The sequence below is a fragment of the Pelodiscus sinensis genome, chromosome 4, assembly GCF_052426305.1.
Source record: "Pelodiscus sinensis isolate ZL-2025 chromosome 4, ASM5242630v1, whole genome shotgun sequence".
Classification (NCBI taxonomy): Eukaryota; Metazoa; Chordata; order Testudines; family Trionychidae; genus Pelodiscus; species Pelodiscus sinensis.
Genome location: NC_143055.1, coordinates 105,105,410 through 105,129,431, shown reverse-complemented (window position 1 = coordinate 105,129,431; position 24,022 = coordinate 105,105,410). Strand labels below are relative to the sequence as shown.

Genomic DNA, 24,022 nt, shown 5'->3' with positions numbered 1-24,022 from the left:
GAGAGCAGCCTGCAGGAGGCACTGCCTGAGCAGCCTTCCCTCTCTAAGCCTACCTGGCCAAAAACAGTTCATTGTGTAGCTGCTAGGATTTTTAACAGTTCCACGCTTACTTTTTTTTAAACCTTTTTTACATGTCTAATTACAGGAGTACTTCCATCAAATGTCAGCAGTAGACTCAGCGCAAAATTTTGTGCTTGCACAACATCCATACATGTGATAAGGGAAAACGTTCCTGACAAGCAGACAGAGAGCCCTGCATACATTACACAGCATAAAATTCCTCCTTTGCCAAATAAGGATCTTCATGTTAGACACAATGTTTCATGTTAGACACAATGTTTCCCTATAATCATTATGATTCCATATAATGAGTCCATTCCTGACATACACTTCAATTCACAATGGGCTTCCAATTTACTAATTTAAATTTTGAGAGGTTTGGATGTATTAGTAATACATTTTCTATAGTAAGTTTTCTGATTTTAATACTTGAGGGGTGTGTGTGTGTGTGTTTGTGTGTGTGTGTGTGTGTGTGTGTGTTTGGGGGGACAGGTGGATGAACCAAACTTCTGACACAGTGCATGTCAGCTATATGAATTAACTCAATCTTTCTGATTTGCTTAGTAGCAAAGTTATGCAAATTGCTATGAATGTGTTTAGTAGTATAGTAAATGCAAACTTTTTGTTTTAACTATGTTCAAATGTTATTTGGTACTCCTTCCTCATTATTTTGAATCCACCAGGGGGAAAAAATCCAGACTACTCAATTCAAAGACAACTATTTATAAGAATACTTGTTCTTTTGGAAGAAACAAAACTATATAAATATTACCATCTTTAATAAAGAATAGAAACTTAAATTATGAAAAAAAAATTATTGCAAGTTCATAACAACCAAAGAGGCTCAGACCAAAGGTCCATCTAGCAATAGTATCCTGCTCTGAGTGGCCAGTGCAAGCTGTGTTAGAGGAAATGAAATGAGCAGGGACATTTCAGTTGTCCAGTCCCCGCTTCTGGTAGGTGGAGGTTTCGGGACATGTGGAGCCTGGGGCTGGGTCCCTGACAATTTTGCTAAAAACCATTGGTAGACATACCTTCATGAACTTTCCTAATTCTCTTTTGAACCCAGTTATGCTTGTGGTCTTTTCAACACCCTGTAGCAATAAACTTCCACAGGTTGTGGAAGAATTTTCCTTTGTTTTATACTTGCTGGTCATTAGTTTTATCATGTGGTACCTTGTTGAGTTTATGTGAAAGAATAAATAACACTTCCCTGTAACTTTCTCCACCCTATTCATGATTTCATAAACATCTATCATTTTCTCCCTTAGCTATCTCTTTTCTAAAATGAGAAAGCACAGGTTTTTAAAAAATCTCTGCTCATAGGAAAACTGTTCTCCTAATCACTATTGCCATTCTCTGTACTTTTTTCCAAATCTCATACATATTTTGTTGACAGGGGGAGAGACAAACAGCACATTGTATTCAAAGTATGGGCATTCCATGGATTTAGAGAGTGGTACTGTGATATTTTCAATTTTATTACCTATCTGTTTCTGAATGGTTTCTAGCTTTGCTAGCTTATTTGATAGTTGCTGCACACTGAAGAGATGTTTTCAGAGAACTATCCACAATCGGTCCAAGATCTCTTTATGAATGATAACAGACTCTATTTTGTATGTACGGGTGGGATTCTTTTTTTCTAATGTGCATTATGTTGTACTTTTCAAAATTTGAATTCCAGCTGTCATTTTGTTGCTCAGTCACTAACTGGTCTGAGGTCTGTTTGTAACCGTCTGCAGTCTTTTTGGACTTAACTATTCTGAGTAGTTTTGTATAAGATATAAATGTTGCCACTTTACTGTTCATCCCCTTTTCCAGATCATTTATGAATAAGCTGTATAGCACAGTTCAATTCAGATTGTTCAGCTTAGAAAAGAGGAGACTAAAGGGGTATATAAAATCATGACTGGTGTGGAAAAAGTGAATAAGGAAGTTATTTACTAATTCCCACAATATAAGAACTAGGGGTCACCAAATGAAATTAATAGGCAGAAAGTTTAAAATAACCAAAGAAGTTTTTCTTCACTCAGCTCACTGTCAACCTCTGGAACTCCTTGCCAGAGGATGTGGTGAAGGCTAGGACTTTAACAGGGTTAAAAAAAAGAGCTAGATAGATTCATGGAAGTTAGGTCCATCAATGGCTACAAGCCAGGATGGGTAAGAATGGTGTCCTTAGCCTCTGGAAATGAGTGACAGGGGAGGGAATCACGTGAGGTTTATCTGTGGAGTTCCCTCTCTCTGGGGCATCTGGTATTGGCCAACAGGATACTGGGCTAGATGGATCATTGGTCTGACCCAGGTTGGACGTTCTTATGTTCTTAAACTCTTTTCTCTCTCTCTCTCTCTCTCCTCGTTGTGAAAACTGATCTTTTAGTCCAATCCTTGGTTTCCTATCTTTTAATCAATTAGTTATCTGTGACAGCATCTTACCGCTTATCCCGTGACTCCTTAGTTTGCTTAGGAGCTATTAGTGAAAGGCCTTGTCAAAGGTTTTCTGTATACCATATCAACAGGATTACCATTACCCATGTGCTTGTTGGCACACTAAAAGAATTCTAAAAGACTGAGACATAATTTTTCTTTAGAAAAAATCATGTGGACTTCCCCCTAACATACAGAGGTCATCTATGTGTCTGACAATTCTGATCTTTACTATAGTTTAAACCCATTTGCTTGGTGCTGAAATTAGGCTTAGCAGCCTCTGAAGACAGTTGTTAAAAGGGGCATGATATTAGTTACTCTTCAGTCTTCCATTACAGAGTTTGATTTACGTAATAGGTTTCATGCTATATTAGTTATTCTGCAATTTCATATTTGAGTTCCTACAGAACTCTTGGTTCTGATAACTTATTACAGGTTGCACCTCAAAAATCTGGCACTCTGTGAGCCAGCAACATCCACAGTCTAGCAAGACCATAGATGCTCCTGGCAGGAGGTCCAGGTGGGGCCAGGAGCAGCAGGACTGGCAGCCTGGCCAGGGCAACCTGCGGCAAGCGAGCCAGGCCAGGCTAGTGATGCGGGGGAAAGGCAGAGTGCCTGCTGGGGTGGTAGGTAGACAGCAGCATACAGCGATATGGGGACCAGTGGCAGGTAATCTCCCCTGGTCTGAGACTGGCCAGGTCCCAAGGGTGCTGGACCAGGGCATTCCAACCTGTATTGTTCAATTTATCAATTTATTCCATAACACCTCAAACTAGGACAATTCCTTAGATTTGTCCCCTAAAAAAATGGCTCTGGTGTGTGGATCACTCCCACTTCTTCTGTAGTGAAGACTCATGCAAATAATTCAATTAGCTTTTCCACAGGTCTTCATTGAGTGCTCCTGTATCCAGTGGCTCCGCTGACGCTCACCATCGTGGTCAGATGGTTGGTAGTATGTTCCTACTGCTATATTCCTCTCGTTCAAATGTGGCATTCTTATCCATAGAGATTCTGTGGCACAGTTTGATTTGTTTCGGATTTTTACAATACCTGAATTTGCTTTCTTTTACTTACAGTGCCTCTAGCTGCACAACCTACTCTATTGTTCCTATATATTTTGTACCCTAGCAATACTGTATGCCATTGATTCTCCTCATTCCACCAAGTTTCTATGATGCCTATTATACCAATATCCTCATTTACCACCAAACACTTTAGTTCACTGATCTTAACATTTAGACTTCTGCATTTGCATATAAGTACGTATAAATATTGTCTATATTCAGTTGCTTGCCTTCATGTATCAGATTTAAATGAGACTCATTTACAGTTGACTGTTCATCACTACTTTGTGAAAAGCATACTACATACCTTATACATCTGTGATTTATATAATGTAATCACCCCAATCATGGATCCCTCTATTCCACTTGCAATCAATGACTGGATAAGCTTGATTATAAAATAAACTTCTGCCATGTTATAAAAGCTATTATCTCTTTCAATCTGGAGATGGGAAAAAATTTCAAATTATGCTCTGCTAAAAGGCGATTTAAATAAAATTAGCCATCCAATGATGATACATGTTAACAAGTCAAATCCTAAACCAAGATAACTATTAAAAACCTACCTGCTCTATCCCGTTAACATTAAAGAAACATAGTGTTGGAAGCCAATCCAATAGAGGACTTCTGTCCATCTCTGAAATACCATCCAACAGATTTCCTTCATAGAACAGATCATTGACTATAGAGCTAATAGCAGGGTGACAACGATACTGTGTCCTAAGAAAGACTGCATTGTGTCCCTACAGAAATGCAACACAGAAAATGTAAAGAAAATGTAAATAGTTGCTAATAACTTTGCAAAATATTACTGGGATATTTCTCAAGACTGTATATCAAACAACTTAAAAAAAAGTTTTACTTAGACCAGTGATTCCCAAACATTTTTGCTCATGCCCCTCCTCCCCCCGCCCTCACTTGGCCCATGCCTCTCCAGAAGCCAGGGTCACAGAGCCATGGTGAGGAGCTGGGACCGGGAGTGGGGCTGCGGTCCTCTCCCTCCTGAATATTCTTCCATATACCCCTAGGGGCATGCCTCACAGTTTGGAGATCACTGATTTAGACTATAGTGAAAACAAACCAAAATTAAATTACAGGTTGAACCTCACTAGTCCAGAACTCTCTGGTCCAGAAATATCCATTGTCTGGAATGATTTTCATAGGTGTAACCAAGTTTCTCATTGTCCACTTTTCATGGGTGTAACCAAGTTTCCCATAGTCCCATAAAGCTTGTTTTAAAGCCACCAGTCCTAGCTCTCGGTGTTCTGTGCTGTTATTTAGCTCCAATTTACTCATAAATGTCCTCTAACAGCCCAGTAAACAGTGGAAGTGTGGGTAATGCTGCTAGACAATACTGACCTCCCGTGGTCCAGAAAATTCTCTGGTTCAGAACCGATCAGGTCCCTAGAGTGTTGGACTAGAATGCCGGACTAGAGAGGTTCAGTCTGTATTAAACTCCAGGGCTGTGTCTAGACTGGCTGCTTTTCCGGAAAAACTTGCCAGCTGTCTACACTGGCCGCTTGAATTTCTGCAAAAGCACTGACTATCTCATGTAAGATTGTCAGTGTTTTTGCGGAAATACTATGCTGCTCCCGTTTGGGCAAAAGTCTTTTTCTGAAAAACTTTTGAGCAAAAGGGCCAGTGTAGACAGCAGAGATTTGTTTTCCACAAAAAAGCCCCGATCGCGAAGATGGTGATTGGGGCTTTTTTGCGGAAAAGTGCGTCTAGATTGGCAACGGACGCTTTTCTGCAAAAAGTGCTTTTGCGGAAAAGCGTCCTGCCAGTCTAGATGCGCTTTTCCGAAAATGCTTTTAACGGAAAGCATTTCCGGAAAATCATGCCAGTCTAGACGTAGTCCAGTTGTGTTCCTGGAGCTCTCATTCGTATTAATGTAACTGGAAGTTACTCCCATTTTATTCAGACACATGTTATTTTTAAACTCCTATGAGCTGTTCAATTATTTGAGTAACATTTCCAGAAAAAAATCCGGACAAAGCAATTTAAAAAAAATTAATGTCCTAAAATAACATTTACACAAAGATGCATTAAGATTAACTGCCTCATGGAACACAGGAAAGAAATGCCAGCAACGCTAAAGTCAACAGGGCCTGGATTTCATCCCATAGCTTTTAGTAGCACATACCATCAAACTAAGGCGGTCAAAGAGAGTCTGCTCCAATCCATTATCATGAGCACCTTCAGACCCTTGAATAGTTGGTGGCAGCTGTTTAGGGTCTCCAACTAGCACCAGCTTTTCACACACAAACCTACAATAAGCATTCCAATGAAAATCCAAAACACAAACTTAAATTGTAAAATGAATTAATTGATTGCTTCTCTTTATAATTAGCAGTTTGCTTTGTACTGGGCTCCTCTTCTGTTAACCCCTTGTGACAGAGTAAACGGTCAAGTAGGGGAGATAAATAAACTCACACAGGTGACTCCAGTTAACCTCTTAACGGCTACTAGGAGTGGGAAGGGTATGGGCCTATGTAATTTAGACCTAGTTCATTCCAAGAGGAGTGAGAAGGAGAAGCAACATCCAAGAAGAGTAGGATGCTGAAGGAATAACAAGGGAGCAAAACAATGCCAGAAAAGGGAAGGAGAAGAGAGGAAAAATTAGCTTGGGGGACGGGGATGTTCTCAATTTAGGAAAAGCTTGGTCCCAGGCCTACTTCCCTAGGAAACCTTGGACTTGCTGAGAGGTAAGATAATTTTATGCTAAATGGGGCTAAAGACTTTGGCTGTAGATGACAGTAAACTACATAGTGAACATTTTTTTTAAAAAGTACTCCTACATTCTCTGTAGTATCCTTTCTCTTCTCTACCTCCTCTGTGGTGGTGAGACCATCCTGGCCCCCAAGCAAAGGCTTGTGACATGTGGAACTCTGGAATTCGGGGCTTAGCTGGAGGGCTAAGCAGGACTTAGCCAAGTCACATTAGTGATTAACTCCCTAGATCTGTTGAGAATCCACCAATTCTCATCCCATTTCTTTCCCAGTGGAATTAAATAGATGTCCAATAAATGCTAGTTCAGTACTAGTTCAGAATTTGTTTTCTTGAGTGTAAATTAATTATATTCTTAAAATACCAAAGTGGGATTGTTTAAATATGTCACCATTAGCTAAAAGTGATCATTACACAGAAATGTGAACAGTTGATTTGTACCTTGCAATGGGAAGGAGCGATGTAGGTTCTGTCATCTGACTGCACTCATCCAGCACCACCACAGGGAACTTCAGGTTATTCATGCAAGGGAATGGGCAGGCAGCACAGGTTGCCCCAACCACTTTCACCTTTGTGATGTAGGGTGGGAAAGAGATTTAACAACCTACACAAATACACAGCTTCCATGATAGCATAAGTTACATAGAAATTTAGCTATCTACCTAGGCATGTCAAGTGTACCCATCACTCTGGCTTACAGACACTAACAACTGAATTTCAACATCCATTATAACACCTCCTAGTAAACAGGTCTTCAAAGTTATGTGTTTTCCCCTCTCTTGCAAATAAATCTTGTGCATTACATTACAAATTTCAGAGAATGCCTCTGACCTTGTGATTCCTGTTCTTTATTACAGTGAAATAACTAAGACATACAAGAAGCTTGATTTACTCAAGTATATTGGAAAAAAGCTTATTTGGGTATGGTCCATTTCATTCTATATAAAGTTTTCACAGCATCCAACATCAGAGGGGGGTGCCAGTTTATGTATGCTTGGCTTCTCAAAGATTAAAAAAAAAGTTTACTTTGTCTTCTTTAGTCCACTGTGTTAGTACCTGTCGCAGAATAGCTTTATTGGTTCCTAGTTTATGATGTTCGATACTCTTTCTCACATATATTTTTTCTGCTGGAGTTAAATCTTTTTTCATCAGGGCAAGCAGTTCTTTTAACTCTTCACTCTCACTTCCAGAGCCAGCATGTAAGCTTTAAAAATATTTTGAAATGAAAGTTATGTGTATTGATAACTGCTTACTCAAAATGCAAAAGTAAATAAAAATAGTCACATTCAGAACTTTAGTCATGACTGATTTAATTAATGTTTGTAAATCTTCACAATACCCATATGACATGGGAAAGATTCTCTCCACTGTGTAACGGAAGAAACAAATCTAAGTCATGCATGCCCAAAGCCTCCTAGCAAGTCTGCTGTAGTCTGGATTAGAACTGAGGAGGTTTTTTTTTTTTTTTTTCATTCTTATGCAGGTACTAAGGATGGAGTGGAGGTTCAGGATAATCTAGGCATGGCCCAATATTTGAACAAATACTTTGCTTCAGTCTTTAATGAGGCTAATGAAGAGCTTAGGGATAATGGTAAGTTAACAAATGGGACTAAAGATAAGGAGGTAGATATTACCATATCCGAGGTAAAAGCCAAACTTTAACAGCTTAATGGGAGTAAATCGGGGGGCCCAGATAATCTTCATCCAAGAATATTAAAGGAACTGGCACATGAACTTGCAAGTCCATTAGCAACATTTTTTAATAAATCTCTAAACTCAGGGGTTGTACCATTTGACTGGAGAATTGCTAATATAGTTCCGATTTTTAAGAAAGGGAAAAAAAGCGACCCAGGTAACTATAGGCCTGTTAGTTTGACATCTGTAGTATGTAAGATCCTGGAAAAAATGTTGAATGAGAAAGTAGTTAGAGACATTGAGGCTAATGGCAATTGGGACAAATTACAACATGGTTTTACAAAAGGTAGATCGTGCCAAACCAACCTGATCTCCTTTTTTGAGAAAGTAACAGATTTTTTTAGATAAAGGAAATGCAGTGGATCTGATCTACCTCGACTTTAGTAAGGCATTTGATACAGTACCACATGGGGAATTATTGGTTAAATTGGAAAAGATAGGGATTAATATGAAAGTTGAGAGGTGGATAAGCAACTGGTTAAAGGGGAGACTACAGCGGGTCATACTGAAAGGTGAACTGTTAGGTTTGAGGAAGGTTACTAGCAGAGTTCCTCAAGGATCAGTTTTGGGGCCAATTTTATTTAATCTTTTTTTTTGCTGATCTTGGCACCAAAAGTGGAAGTGTCCTAATAAAATTTGCGGATGACACAAAGTTGGGAGCTATTGCCAGTTCAGAAAAGGATCAGGATATCATACAGGAAGATCTGGATGATCTTGTAAATTGGAGTGATGGCAATAGGATGAAATTTAATAGTGAGAAGTGTAAGGTAATGCATTTAGGGATTAATAACAAGAATTTTAGTTATAAGCTGGGGACACATCAGTTGGAAGTAACGGAGGAGGAGAAGGACCTCGGAGTCCTGGTTGATTATAGAATGACTATGAGCCGCCATTGTGACATGGGCCTGAAAAAGGCTAATACGATCTTGGGATGTAGTAGGGATAAGGAGATGTTAGTGCCATTATACAAGGCATTGGTGAGACCCCATTTGGAATACTGTGTGCAGTTCTGGTCTCCCATGTTTAAGAAGGATGAATTCAAACTGGAACAGGTACAAAGAAGGGCCACTAGGATGATCCGAGGAATGGAAAACCTGTCTTATGAATGGAGACTCAAGGAGCTTGGCTTGTTTACTTTAACCAAAAGAAGGCTGAGGGGGGACATGATTGCACTTTTTAAATATATTAGAGGGATAAATACCAGGGAGGGAGAGGAATTATTTAAGTTTAATACCAATGTGGACACAAGAACAAATGGATATAAGCTGGCTAGTAGGAAGTTTAGACTTGAGATTAGACAAAGGTTTCTAACCATTAGAGGAGTGAGGTTCTGGAACGGCCTTCCAAGGGAAGTAGTGGGGGCAAAAGATCTATCTGGTTTCAAGATTAAACTAGATGGGTTTATGAAGGGGATGGTTTGATGAGCTAACATGATCTTGGTAACTAATTGACCATTCATTATCAGTGGGAAATAGGTCAATGGAGGGAAGATAGGAGTTACTATAGAGAACTTTCTGGGTGTCTGGCTGATGAGTCTTGCCCACATGCTCAGGGTTTAGCTGATCGCCATATTTGGGGTTGGGAAGGAATTTTCCTCCAGGGTAGATTGGCAGAGGCCCTGGAGGTTTTTCGCCTTCCTCTGTAGCATGGGGTACAGATCACAGCTAGAGGATTCTCTGCATCTTGGGGTCTTCAAAGTATTTGAAGGCTTCAATATCTGAGATATAGGTGAGAGGATTATTCTAGGAGGGGTGGGTGAGATTTTGTGGCCTGCACTGTGCAGGGGGTCAGACTAGATGACCATAATGGTCCCTTCTGACTTTAAAGTCTATGAGTCAGGTTTACATATGGCAGCAGTGTGACACTCAGCTGGTGATTAACTGAATAATTTTCCAAGCTTCTCCTTTTCAGTTCATGCTATTTTCTGTGCAATTTAAGTTATCTAGGTCACTTCTGCTTAAATCATACCTGTGACACTGGACCCCCATATTTTTATGAAAATATTTTTGATTATGCATAACTCATATGATTTATGCAAAATTTGGCATATAAACTGTTATTGAAAAGCTTGTAATCCACTGACTGTGAATATTCTAATTGTGTGCATATATTCTTATATGTGAAGTTAGAAATAGGAAATGTAAACCTGTTTGTTAACCTAAATCTTCTAGTGTGAGCCATTATTTTAGTGAAAGTCAGCACTTAAGGAATTTTCCTGGCCCAGTGCTCAAGACAATGAGCTGTAAATAGTTTTGGTTTTTTTGTAAGCCCACATTGTAGTTGGTCCTACAGAGACACGTGACCATGCTACCTGGTACTGGAATTCTTCTTGAATTTTGTACTTGTTCAGAATGAGGGGGAGAATGGAACAAAGGATTCCCGTCCTGGGGAAATTCTATTTGAAGGATGGGGAGCAAACAAAGAGGGTTTTTAGCTGGCATTTGAAATTGCCTCCCTCCCATAGGAGGCAGAAGAACACATGAAAAAGAAAAGAACTATAATGAGAAGGGTGCAGGAACATTACTGGGCTCAGGTCAAAGGAAAAAGATCAGCTCTGGCTTGTGAAGAACTGCACTTAAAATAAGAACTACGGTGAGAAATGATCTCTAACAACTCTTCTTAGTGTATTTGGTTTAGCTGGCGTGTTTTGTTTTGTTTTTTGCTTAGTAACTTACTTTGATCTATCTGTTTTCACTTGTAATCACTTAAATCCTACTTTTTATACTTAAAAAAATCACTTGTTTAACCTAGTGTAAATAACAGTTATGGGGGTGGGAGGGAGATGTGGAACAACAACTGTGCACTAGGGATGTCAACATATAGTCGAGTACACGATTAACTGATAAGCCTGGGCTTATCAGTTAAACCTATCGACTACATGCAACACCCCTCTGCCTCTATCAGAGGCAGCAAGGGGTAGGGAGGTTGGAGCCAGTGTCCATAGGGAGCTGGCTTTTAAACCGTCTCCCAGCAAGCACCTGATCCCACAGAGCCACTGCTTCCCTAAGCCCTCACTGCTGCCTCTGATAGAGAGGCAGCAGCGCAGAGGATGAGGCGGGCAGGCGGGAGCTGGTACATGTGGGAAACTGGCCATCGGAGGCACCAGAATGGGAAGGGGGCAGGGGAGGCTGCCATGGAGCAGGCTCACTACGGACAGAAGAAATATTTGGTGAGCCCAGGCTCACTGTGGACAGAGGCTGCTCCCTGGGATGCCGTCACAGCCTCTGTCCGCGAGGAGCTCGGGCCCTGTGTGGACAGGGGCTGCTGCTTTCTCATGCTGCTGCCTCTGTACCTGCCCCACCCCCACAGACTAACAAATATTTGGTGCAGTTACATGATTATTCAATTACATGGTATCTAACATCCCTACTATTCACACTTCTTTCATTGATAAAGGGAGAGGACTTCATGCGCTTTCTCTGTAACACTTTTTCATATAGAATAGTGATAGAAATGTAGCCGTGTTAGTCTGGGGTAGCTGAAGCAAAATGCAGGACAATGTAGCATATAGAGTAAGACAGAGTTATCTGGGTTTTTGGTCCTACTTGGGGCTGTGCTCCTAGATGCTGACAAGTCCCCGTAACTGAGCCCTCCCAGAACTGATATTCATGTCTGTGTTACTCTGCTGGGGTGGCTGTTAACTCAATTCTGGGCCTTTGCTGTGGGAGACTAGTGCTTGTGGTGGAGCACCCCAGAGGGTAGATAGGGTGGGCTCAGTGATATGATCAGCACATCAAGTGACAGTCCCAAATGAATCTCTGTGATCCAACGAGTCACAATACCAACTTTTAAAGAGATAAATGTCTAAAATCCAAGCATGTATAGATTAATACAGCCATATACAACTGCTTGTTTACAAACTATAAGCCATTACAACTATTACATTTTCTGTAAAAAATAAACTGTTCTGCAAGACACCATTAAAATCACGTTTACACAGCAGTCATCTTACGGTACTACTACTATCAATGGTGATCTATTCAGTCCTTTGAAGATCTTAAGTTTTTTACCTGTAAGGAAGAACTCTCTTGGCAATTTTTCTAACACTTCCAACTCTGATGAAGTCCTCAAATCCAAGATCTAGTAGACTTTGATAAAATACATTTATTGTAGAAATGGAACAAGATGCAAAACTTGCAGTTTTCCCCCATGCTTTTAAGAGGGACGAAGATCAAAACACTAATACAAATATTTATAGCCAATTTATCACAAGAAGTAATGTAGCACAAAAAATGCATTGTTTTGTTATGACAAGAGTAGGTTAATTTTGATTCTATTTCCCACAGTGCTTCATACTTTTTATAACTGTCCTCCCAAAACCACTCCTCACCTGCATCCTGTTACCCTCTTTTTAGCCCTCCTTTCATCCCCATCATTTACTCCCAGACGCTTCACCACATCTGAATCTCTCCAACTTTCTTCTCATCCTGGCTGCACCTGTTGATCTCTAAGGGTACGTCTAGACTACATGCCTCTGTTGCCAGAGGCATGTAGATTAGGCTACCAGACATAGTAAAATGAAGCGGCGATTTAAATAATCGCCGCTTCATTTAAATTTACATGGTTGCCGCGCTGAGCTGACAAACAGCTGACCAGCTGTTTGTCGGCTCAGCACGATATTCTGGACGTGCGGGTGTTGACATCAAAGGTATTTGTCGACCACCCAGGTAAACCTCATCCCAGGAGGCTTACCTGGGTGGTCGACACATAGCTTTGATGTCGACACCCGTGTGTCCAGACTATCGTGCTGAGCCAACAAACAGCTGATCAGCTGTTTGTCAGCTCCGCGTGGCAGCCATGTAAATGTAAATGAAGCGGCGATTATTTAAATCGCCGCTTCATTTTACTATGTCTGGTAGCATAATCTACATGCCTCTGGCGACAGAGGCATGTAGTCTAGACGTACCCTCACACTCATAGCTGCTGTTGTCTTTTCTTAACCCTGCCCCCTTTATTTCTGATTTATCATCCTCTTGTCTTCACATCCACCACTAAACTTCATTCTATTTCTCCCTCTTCCTTCCTCCCTTCCTCTCAAGGAGCACTTGAGCCACTCAGCAACAAAATTAATCTAGGTCATAAACTCTTAGTGTTGTGCTATCTGTGTATGTTAGCCAGAATTTGTGATGACCATCTCCCTGCATCTGTATTTGCTCTCTCCTGCCAAGACCTTACCTTCTCAAGCTTTGTATGCTAGATCAGTGGTTCCCAACCTGTGGTCCACGGACGCTTGGTGGTCTGTAATGGTAATGCAGGGGGTTCATAGAAAGTTTAAAAAAGGGGCCCAATCCTTACTTTTCTTTTTCTTTTCCTTTCTTTTTTCTTCCCCTGGGAGGGGGGTGAAATTTTAATAGATGGAAAAGGGGTCCGTATGCTCGAAAAGGTTGGGAACCACTGTACTAGATGTTGTTTCTCTCTCCTTTCTGTAGCTTCCAGCCCCACAGAGCCACTTCCTTGGAAGTATATGTTGTCTAACTTCCCCACCTTACATTGGGTTGTAGTCAAGCATTCTTCTAAGCCACTTTCTCCTTTGACTCTGGCTGGTTTTTCTTTTTCCTCAGTCACCTTGTCTTATTCTTGTTGATTTCCTCCTCATCCTCTTACCGAAAAGCCTCTTGCTGCCATTTCCTGCTGATCTGGGCACTCAATGGACCTGGTGTACACTATGGACTGTTCATACTCGAACTTTTCCCATCTCCAAATCACCATCAACTCTTATCTTTCAGCATCACTTCCTCTGCCTCTTGAGATGCCCAAACCATTAGCCACTTTGGGCCAATAATAAAGGCATCATAGAATCATAAAATACTAGGACTGAAAGGGACCTCGAGAGGTCATCGAGTCCAGTCCTCTGCCCTCATGGCAGGACCAAATACTGTCTAGACCATCCCTGATAGACATTTATCTAACCTACTCTTAAATATCTCCAGAGATGGAAATTCCACAACCTCCCTGGGCAATTGTCAGTGTAGTCAAACACTGGAATAAGTTAGGAACTTTTTCCTAATGTCCAACCTAAACCTCCCTTGCTGCAGTTTAAGCCCATTGTTTCTTGTTCTATCCCCAGAGGCCAAGATGAACAAGTTTTCTCCCTCCTCCTTATGACACCCTTTTAGATATCTGAAAACTGCTATCATGTCCCCCCTCAATCTTCTCTTTTCTAAACTAAACAAACCCAATTCCTTCAGTCTTCCATCATAGGTCATGTTCTCTAGACCTTTAATCATTCTTGTTGCTCTTCTCTGGACCCTCTCCAATTTCTCCATCTTTCTTGAAATGTGGTGCCCAGAACTGGACATAACACTCCAACTGAGGCCTAACCGGCGCAGAGTAGAATGGAAAAATGACTTCTCGTGTCTTGCTCACAACACACCTGTTAATGCATCCCAGAATCATGTTTGCTTTCTTTATAACAGCATTACACTGCTGACTCATATTCAACTTGTGGTCCACTATAACTCCTAGATCGCTTTCTGCCATACGCCTTCCCAGACAGTCGCTTCCCATTCTGTATGTATGAAACTGATTGTTCTTCCTAAGTGGAGCACTTGGCATTTGTCTTTATTAAACTTCATTCTATTTACCTCAGACCATTTCTCCAATTTGTCCAGGTCATTTTGAATTATGACCCTATCCTCCAGATTAGTCGCAACCCCTCCCAGCTTGGTATCATCTGCAAACTTAGTAAGCGTACTTTCTATGCCAATATCTAAATCGTTAATGAAGATATTGAACAGAGCCGGTCCCAAAACAGACCCCTGCGGAACCCCACTGGTTATACCTTTCCAGCAGGATTGTGAACCATTAATAACTACTCTCTGAGTACAGTTATCCAGCCAGTTATGCACCCACCTTATAGTAGCCCCATCTAAGTTGTATTTACCTAGTTTATTGATAAGAATATCATGTGAGACCGTATCAAACGCCTTACTAAAGTCTAGGTATACCACATCCACCACTTCTCCCTTATCCACAAGACTCATTATCCTATCAAAGAAAGCTATCAGATTGATTTGACATGATTTGTTCTTTACAAATCCATGCTGGCTGTTCCCTGTCACTTTCCAAGTGTTTACAGATGATTTCCTCAATTACTTGCTCCATTATCTTCCCTGGCACAGAAGTTAAACTAACTGGTCTGTAGTTTCCTGGGTTGTTCTTATTTCCCTTTTTATGAATGGGCACTATATTTGCTCTTTTCCAGTCCTCTGGAATCTCTTCTGTCTCCCATGATTTTCCAAAGATGATAGCTAGGGGCTCAGATACCTCCTCTATCAGCTCCTTGAGTATTCTAGGTTGCATTTCACCAGGCCCTGGTGACTTGCAGGCATCTAACTTTTCTAGGTGATTTTTAACTTGTTCTTTTTTTAATTTTACCTTCTAAAACTTCCCCCTTCCCACTAGCATTCACTATGTTAGGCATTCCTACAGACTTCTTTGTTTCTCTTCTTTGTCTTCACTGAAAAGTCATTGAGCATCTCTGACATTTCCAAGTTTCCTGTTACTGTTTCTCCCTCCTCATGTACCAGTGGGCCTACCCTCTCCTTGGTCTTCCTCTTGCTTCTAATGAATTTATAAAACGTCTTCTTGTTTCCCTTTATTCCCGTAGATAGTTTCAGCTCATTCTGTGCCTTTGCCTTTCTAATCTTGCCCCCTCATTCCTGTGTTGTTTGCCTATATTCATCCTTTGTAATTTGTTCTACTTTCCATTTTGTATATGACTCCTTTTTTATTTTTAGATCATGTAAGATCTCTTCGTTAAGCTGAGGCGGTCTTTTGCCATATTTTCTATCTTTCCGACACATCGGAATAGCTTGCTTTTGAGCCCTTATCAATGTCCCTTTGAAAAACTGCCAACTCTCCTCTGTTGTTTTTCCCCTCAGTCTCGATTCCCGTGGGACCTTACCTATCAGCTCTCTGAGCTTACCAAAATCCGCCTTCCTGAAATCCATTGTCTCTATTTTGCTGTTCTCCTTTCTACCCTTCCTTAGAATTGTGAACTCTATGATTTCATGATCACTTTCACCCAAGCTGCCTTCCACTTGCAAATTCTCAACCAGTTCCTCCCTATTTGTTAGGATCAAATCTAGAACAGCTTTCCCGCAGTAGCTTTTTCAACCTTCTGAAAAAAAATGTTGTCTCCAGAGCAGTTCAAGAACTTATTGGATAGTCTGTGCCCTGCAGTGTTATTTTCCCAACATATATCTGGATAGCTGAAGTCCCCCATCACCACCAAATCTTGGCCTTTGGATGATTTTGTTAGTTGTTTAAAAAGAACCTCATCCACTTCTTCCACCTGGGTAGGTGGCCTGTAGTAGACTCCTAGCATGACATCACCTTTGTTTTTAATCCCTTTTAGCCTAACCCAGAGACTCCCAACACTTCCATCTCCTATGTCCATCTCCACCTCACTGCAAGTGTGATCATGTCCACCTCAGTGCAAGTGTGTTCATTTTTAATGTATAACGCAACACCTCCCTTTTTTCCCTGTCTATCCTTCCTGAACAAGCTGTACCCTTCCATACAAACATTCCAATCGTGTATTATCCCACCAAGTTTCTGTGATGCCAACAATGTCGTAATTTATTAGCACTCCAGTTCTTCCTGATTATTTCCCATACTTCTCACTTGTATATAGGCATCTAAGATCCTGATTTGACCTTGCCTCCAAGTTTTGCCCTGACCCTCCTTTCTGCACTTACCCGTGGGCTTTGCTCACCTGTCCCCATCTAACCAAGTTTAAAGCCCTCCTCACTAGGGGTATGTCTACACTACAGCACTAATTCGAACTAAGCTAGTTCGAATTAGTTAATTCGAACTAAGCTAATTCGAACTAGTGCATCTAGACTTAAAAACTAGTTCGAATTAGCGTTTTGCTAATTCGAACTAGCATGTCCACACTGAGTGGACCCTGAACTGAGGTTAAGGATGGCCGGAAGCAGTGCCAGCAGGGCATCAGAGTAGGACTTAGAGTGTGGAGCTGCTGCCTCAGGCTAGCCGAGGGCTGTGCTTAAAGGGACCCGACCCCCACCCTGGACAGACACTTCTCAGGGGTTCCCCGCTTGCAAAGCAGTCCTGGCTTGGAGTGCCCTGAATGCCCACACTCGGCACATCACAGCACTCGGCCATCAGCGCGGCTGCACTTGCCGCAGACTGCCATCCGGAGGGGGGGGTCAATCAAGGGGCTTCAGGAGAGCTTCCACCCTGAGAAGCGCACAGAGCCAGCCCAGTCCTCCCCATCGGGGGCTCGTACCCCATTCCTCCCTCACCTCCTTCCACTTATCCCTCCCTAGGCCCCCTTCCTGATGTACAAAATAAAGGACATGTGTGTTCAAAAATAGAAACTCTCTTTATTGAACAAAACTCAGGGAAACTGGGAAAAGGAGGTGGGAGAGGGGAAGAGAGAGGGTGGGAGAGGGGAGGGCAACTAAAATGATCAGGGGTTTGGAACAGGTCCCATATGAAGAGAGGCTAAAGAGACGGGGACTTCTCAGCTTAGAAAAGAGGAGACTGAGGGGGGATATGATAGAGGTCTATAAAAGCAAGAGTGGTGTGGAGAGGGTGCATAAAGAAAAGTTCCCATAATAGAAGGACTAGAGGACACCAAATGAAATGAATGGGTAGCAGGCTTCAAACTAGTAACAGAAAGTTGTTCTTCACAAAGCAAATCATCAACCTGTGGAACTCCTTGCTGCAGGAGGCTGTGAAGGCTAGAACTAGAACAGAGTTTAAAGAGAAGTGAGATAAAGTCATGGAGGTTGGGTCCATGGAGTGCTATTAGCCAGGGGGCAGAAATGGTGTCCCTGGCCTCTGTTTGTGGAAGGCTGGAGATGGATGGCACGAGACAAATGGCTTGGTCATTGTTTTGGTCCATCCCCTCCAGGGTCCCTAGTGTTGGCCACTGTCGGCAGACAGGCTACTGGGCTAGATGGACCTTTGGTCTGACCCAGTACGGACATTCTAAGCTCAGGGCTCAGGGTCGGGGGTCTCAGTGGACCACCTTGATTTTCATGCACACCTGCTCCCGGGTGGCCAGGATGGCAGCTATCCTGTCCTAGATGGCCACTTTCCTGTGCCTAGTGCGGAGGTCGTGGATGAGGTCCACGATCTCCGCACTAGACCAGGCGGGCACCCGCCTCTTGCGGACCTGGGCAGGCTCCCGGGAGCCGCCAGCCTGGTCCCGGGAAGAGGGGGAGGGCTGGGTGGCAGCGGGTGGCTGCCTCGAGCCGTGCCGGTTGCAGGGTCTGCTGGCTGGGTGCTGGCAGGCTTGCACCTGGCACGGGCACCGTAGCCAGCCTGTGCCCCTTTAAGGGCTCCAGGGCCGGGAGGGGGGCAGACGAGTTTCCCTGGTGGTGCCCAGAGTGGCCACCAGGGAAAGCTGGGGAGGGCTAGCTTACCACTAGTTCGAATTAAGTGGCTACACATCCCTTAATTCGAACTAGCTAATTCGAACTAGGCGTTAGTCCTCGTAAAATGAAGTTTACCTAGTTCGAATTAAGTTTGAACTAGTAGAGCGCTAGTGTAGCGCCTATCAAAGTTAATTCGAACTAACGTCTGTTAGTTCGAATTAACTTTGTAGTGTAGACATACCCTAGGTTGGCCATTCTGTATCATGCTTGAGGATAGAGAAGGTGCTATAATGCTACCTAGAGAAGATGCTATAATGCGCCTCTCTCATCTGTGACTGAGCAAGTCGGCTGACTGGAATACTGGAGATTAGTTTAAACTTAGCCTTGTACAGTTAATACTGCTAGACTAGACTTACACAATCCTTGAGCTCAGGTGAGCTGCTCTAGGGAGAGAGGGAAGGGGCAAGAGCTATTACAAGAGAAGAGAAGGACACAATTTATTTTATACTGGAAAGAAAAACACAATTACGTTTAACAAGGCAAATATGCCACTATAATACACACACTTGAATCCTTTATATTCAAGGTTACCTACCCAAGAAGTACCCTGTCAACAGCAACATTAGTGGAAGAAGCAATCAGAAGTTTCCATGGGGATGGTTTTGAGCCTTCAGCTTCTTCACTGCTTTCAAAGAGCTGTACCAGGAACAAGACCACAACAGACAGCAAGTAACTCTTTCCAGCTCCAAAAACACCTAGCATTGTGGGAGAAGAAAAACTCAAGGTTACAAATGAATAATTTCAAGAAAACATACAATTCATCAAATATACATTCTTGTGGGCCTACATTTTGTCTTGGTTATTGTTTAGATAAGTTTATGTTTAGAAAAAGTAAAGAACAGGGAAGCTAAGAAACTATTGCCAAATGTCCTGGCAAAAAAACATGTTGCTGGACTAAAAGTTGCTAAGGCAGAAATCTTCTCTGGAAGCCAATGCAAAGTGAGGGTCTGCAAGGTGTGTGGTATGCCTTGAGGGAGAAGTATGTAGACTTTTAGAAAGGGAAACAGTGACATAAGACACTCTACAAATGGAATAATAGATGTGTGTGCTGACAGCATAACAATTTTTTTTAAATAGGCAGCTAGATCCAAAGTATTATACAATGTTTTTATAAATGTGTTTTGTCTTAATAGGCCCCAGACTAAGCTACATGATTCCCAAAAATAAAATCTCTGAAGTGTTTACAACCTATTTGGATAGAGTGCAAAAAGACAGTAGGGAAGAGTAGATAATCAAGGATAAAAAATATTGTTAAGTTGATTCTGTGGCTATTGTATGTAGCAAGGCCAGTGTACAGCATGGTGGCACATACAGTACTTTTTTATACGAGATACATTGATAGAATGGATACAGGAACAAATCCAGACTCTGCCATTGGATCTGCTAACATGGAACCCAAAGTCCTACAGAGCTTAGAGGAATGCTGCAAGGGCACAAGGGATGGTGCTGATGATCCTGAAGTGGAATCAAAGCCTTAATCAACATGTTTCTTGTAGGCCTCATGGAAGAAATGGATGTTCAAGAGGAAAGGGCAAGTAGTTCGATGAACTACCTGAAGTAAGAACATTACTTGTACAGGGGGCTCCCATTAACATTTACCTGGAAGTTGGAGATGGCCCAGCATTAAACTGGGCATGAGGATATCATTAATTCTAGAATGTTGTAAATACATAGTTCTCATGGGCTTCGCTTCAATGTATTATGTCAGCATTTAAAGAATTTAGACATGGATATTCCACTACAACTTCTATTCATACATAGATCAAATGATCTAGCATCTCTTTGGATGCTTGTGTGTACAGTAAAAGGGCTCAAAGGATTAATCAATACAAATAAGGGATTTAACTTGGTGGCTTTACTTTGGTTTTTTTTTACCATGTATGATTGTGATAGGGAAGGTCTGCTGGTTTTCCATTTGTGCATCATTTTCATGGGATGCCATCATCTGAGCTATTTGAATCAGTGCTGTAGCTTGATCTGTGTTCAGCTGGAATGTCTGGATCATCTTTCTGGCCAATCCCAATGTTACTTCTGGACTGAGAAGCCCACACATCATTGTACACTTGGTATTTAAGGCTGGCGGAATAAATTTTCTTTTGTTGACTCTGTCGTGAGCATGTTTGACGCTGACAGGCCTAAGAAAAACACAACAGTTGATCGATAAGTAAATTCGGACTGTGTGAGACTAAATGAACGTATACTTAACTTATGCATGCACACAGAATTTTGTGCATGCACCCATACATGTAAAATTGCTGTTCTAAGGGGGGAATCAAAACTACACTATCTTTTTGACATATTTTCAGGTTTAAAAAAATATTTTCACTTTTACCTCTAGATATGTTAAATATCACGTTTATGCATTTGTCAGTCCCCGCAATACACGAGGTTCGAAGGGATGCCGGAAAGAATGAGACCACGACTGGGCGTTTGAAAAATAAAAACTGATTTTATTTTGATGAGGACTCTGGTGCCTAATAACTGTAAACTTAGTCACATGCGTGGTCGCCAGACAACCATCAGAATGAAAAACAAACAAATCATCAAACAATATAAAACAATTCCCTGAGGCTTTTCTAAATCATAATAATTCCCAATAACTGCCCAGGGGTTAGAAACAGTTGAATTCACACTGGTGTTGTTCATACGTCTAACTATTTACACTATATTACACAAAGAACAGTTAAAGACCTTAACAACCACTATTAAAAGAACTAACACAATAACTCTTAAACTACTGTTACTTGATAGGCAATGAGGGCAACTCAAAAATCAATTGGGATAGGGATAATCGCGGGGGAAAGGGGTTATACCGATTCTGAAAACAGCAGGAACACGAGTACCAGCCACATGCTCACAAACTGTCTCCACTCAGGTCGACCAACTCGAAGTACGCTCAAACAGACTTGAGAGCGGGGGGTGAAAGGAGACTGGGTGATCAGGCCAGGCGTTGACACGATGTAATCCCCAGTGTGAGAGGGTTCGGCTGCCTGTTTTATTGCCTGTGGACATATCACCCCATAGGTTGGTTTTTGCCGCAGTGGGTGGAGTGAGCAGGCCTGACCACAAGTCAGCTCATTGGCTGATCTTTCACTGCAGTGGGTGGAGCGAGCAGGGGAAGAGCAGTAATTTACATGCCCTTATATGGGAAGCGCTCCGCCTCACAGACAGAGCCCCCTATACCAGCCTTGGACGTATGACAGGCTATGGCTCTCCTGCGATGGGCAGCCATTGTTGTAGTTCTGACTAGGACAGCATTAAGTATCTTTTCTGCTCTCTCTTCTATACTGAAATATTTATATGGCTACCAAATGTTTATGAATTCTGCTCAAACTGATTTTTAGATTATTTTTGGTTTAAAGCACAGATTGATTAACTGTCAGTTTTTAAAAACAAACTATATACTCACTGATTATTTCGGCCAAAGATTTTCTGTTTGTTAAACATAATCTCACCAAGTTTGAAAAGCTACTAGTATGTTTATCAATGGTTCTCTAGCCCCCTTTCTTTCCCACTAGGGAATATAGATTTTAAAATCTAATTTTCCTGTGATTTCTTAGTCCTGCATGTTTTTCTAACACAACTCTATCTTTCACTTAAGAGAAATCTGACATTTATGGCATCAAAGTTTGAATATCTATTTGTACTGTATGTGATAAACTTATCAGTGTTCTACATTTCTATATGGTTACACAAGTCACATACATGCGAATTATGACTCTAATGAAGTCAGTTGAAATGTCTTATATGTTGAATACAAATAACCTTGGGAATATTGAGAATATTCCACTGATTTTTACCCTTGGCATGAATTTGTTCCTATGTTACAACGGTAGGGAGAAAATACTGGAAGTCTACTTAATATAAAGGCTGACCTTGACATTCAATTTGTATTATAAAGTTTCTCAGTTCTGTGATCAGTAAGTAGTGAAATACTAATCTCCAAATTATAAGGGGTAGGACAGGTGTGTAAGTGTAGGGTAAATTGAAGCAGCGCATGGTATCTTGCTGAGAACTGACAAATTCAAATCTCAAATCATTAGGCCAGCTCTAGGAAGCATACAGTACAGCAGTTACTGTGACCCTGGTTCCTCTGGCAGCCACATTCCAAAAGGGCCTTTGATAAGGCCAGTACCAAACAACCGTGCGGGATTGTTTTTCATTGTTGGCTTTGTTCCTAGAAAATAAGCTTGGATCCCAAAGATCGCGCCAAGGCAATTCCACCCCCGTAGGAGACGCATTATATTTCCAGCCGACAAAATGACCATCAACATGCCTTTGTTTATGTTGGCTTATTTAGCTTGTTAGGAATAACTACCTGTATTAATGATAACATGTTTAATTGGCAATGGGCGGAGATGCTGTGTAACTGTCATAGACCATTGGCTTATGTGCATATCTCACTTCTGCTGCTAGACCTATCAAATCACTTCTCCTCCGTCCATCTGCTACCTATATGATCTAATGTATGTTTTGGTTAAGTTAGTGCTCACTGAGTTAACCCCTGATGAGTACTCCACCAGCTGTGTGAACCAATAAATCCTCTGCTTGTTTTTACCTGCACCCAGTGTGTCCAGAATTATTCCCAACAGTAAGTAAAACAAATATGTCAAATTCTTGACTGAAATGTAAGCAAGGAATTACTTGCATTATATATTGAGAATTGAAGTATGACATTAGCTACTCACTATACATCACTTACACAGCTACAACATTGTCCAGGTTTGGGTTTTTTTTTTTTTAGCCTGCTTTTTGTCTAGTAAATACAAAGGAAACCTTCTTTGTTCCTTCACATCTATTCACTTATTATTTAACACATACAAAAGCCCGTTTGCATGTACAATGATTATTTATACTTACATTTTTAGTAGGTATTTTATTAGTGGTAGAGTAGCTGGACTGAAGTACTCTTTTATATTTCTCAAAGCTGTAAGCTCAGTGCTAGCATTACAAACCAGCAAGGCATGAACGATAACTGGAAAGATTAGAGGAGGTTAACAAGTGTAGTCAACCACAGAAAACAATCTAGTAATTCATTTGTAATGTTCAGTAAATAACTTTCCCTGCTGTAATAGAAGCCAAATTGAATATTTTACAATGTTTAACCTTGTATTCTAGAGCAAAAGATCAATGAGAATTTCTTTTTAGCCTATTATATTTCGAGGGATTTGTAGCTCTGGAATGAAAATCCTTCAGGGATAGAAACCTGGATACAAAATCTCAGCATTTACTCTGTATTTTAAGGAAATTATCTCATCATCGTCTAAAGCTTGAATACAATACATAGATGGCCATCTTTGATCAGCTAAATAGCTCAATCTTTTTGGCAAGTGGCAGCATTTGTACAAAACAATTATAGACATACCATGAGTTTACTGCAATTAAGACACTTGCAGCTGGCTTGTGCCAGGTGGCTCAGGTTACAGGGCTGTTAAACAGAAGTTGAAAAATTTCCGCTGAAGCTGGAACCCAGGCCACAGGATTCCAAAAAGTGGGAGGGACCTAGCCAAGTCCCAACCCCTGAACTGCAATTCAACAGCCTTTAAACATGCTTAGTTTAACATCTCCATTGAGGTTTTCAGTATGTAATAGATCATAGTAGCATGAAATAGCCCCTACTTCAATACCACAGGCAGGCTTTTG

General features: G+C 41.4%; 1 protein-coding gene across 5 annotated transcripts in view; it reads right to left on the bottom strand.

The window, feature by feature from the left end:
- The window catches only part of ZGRF1 (zinc finger GRF-type containing 1), a 62,143-nt gene that overhangs the window by 7,412 nt on the left and 30,709 nt on the right, over nt 1-24,022 (bottom strand). For all 5 annotated transcript variants that reach the window (XM_075929746.2, XM_089778040.1, XM_089778041.1 and 2 more), the window contains 9 exons: nt 23,240-23,354; nt 20,255-20,514; nt 18,915-19,074; nt 11,981-12,058; nt 7,332-7,479; nt 6,717-6,844; nt 5,692-5,815; nt 4,115-4,291; nt 3,856-3,990 (listed from right to left, as the gene is read on the bottom strand). In XM_075929746.2, the coding sequence (XP_075785861.2) occupies nt 3,856-3,990; nt 4,115-4,291; nt 5,692-5,815; nt 6,717-6,844; nt 7,332-7,479; nt 11,981-12,058; nt 18,915-19,074; nt 20,255-20,514; nt 23,240-23,354 (1,325 nt within the window). The remainder of the gene's footprint in view (nt 1-3,855; nt 3,991-4,114; nt 4,292-5,691; nt 5,816-6,716; nt 6,845-7,331; nt 7,480-11,980; nt 12,059-18,914; nt 19,075-20,254; nt 20,515-23,239; nt 23,355-24,022) is intronic.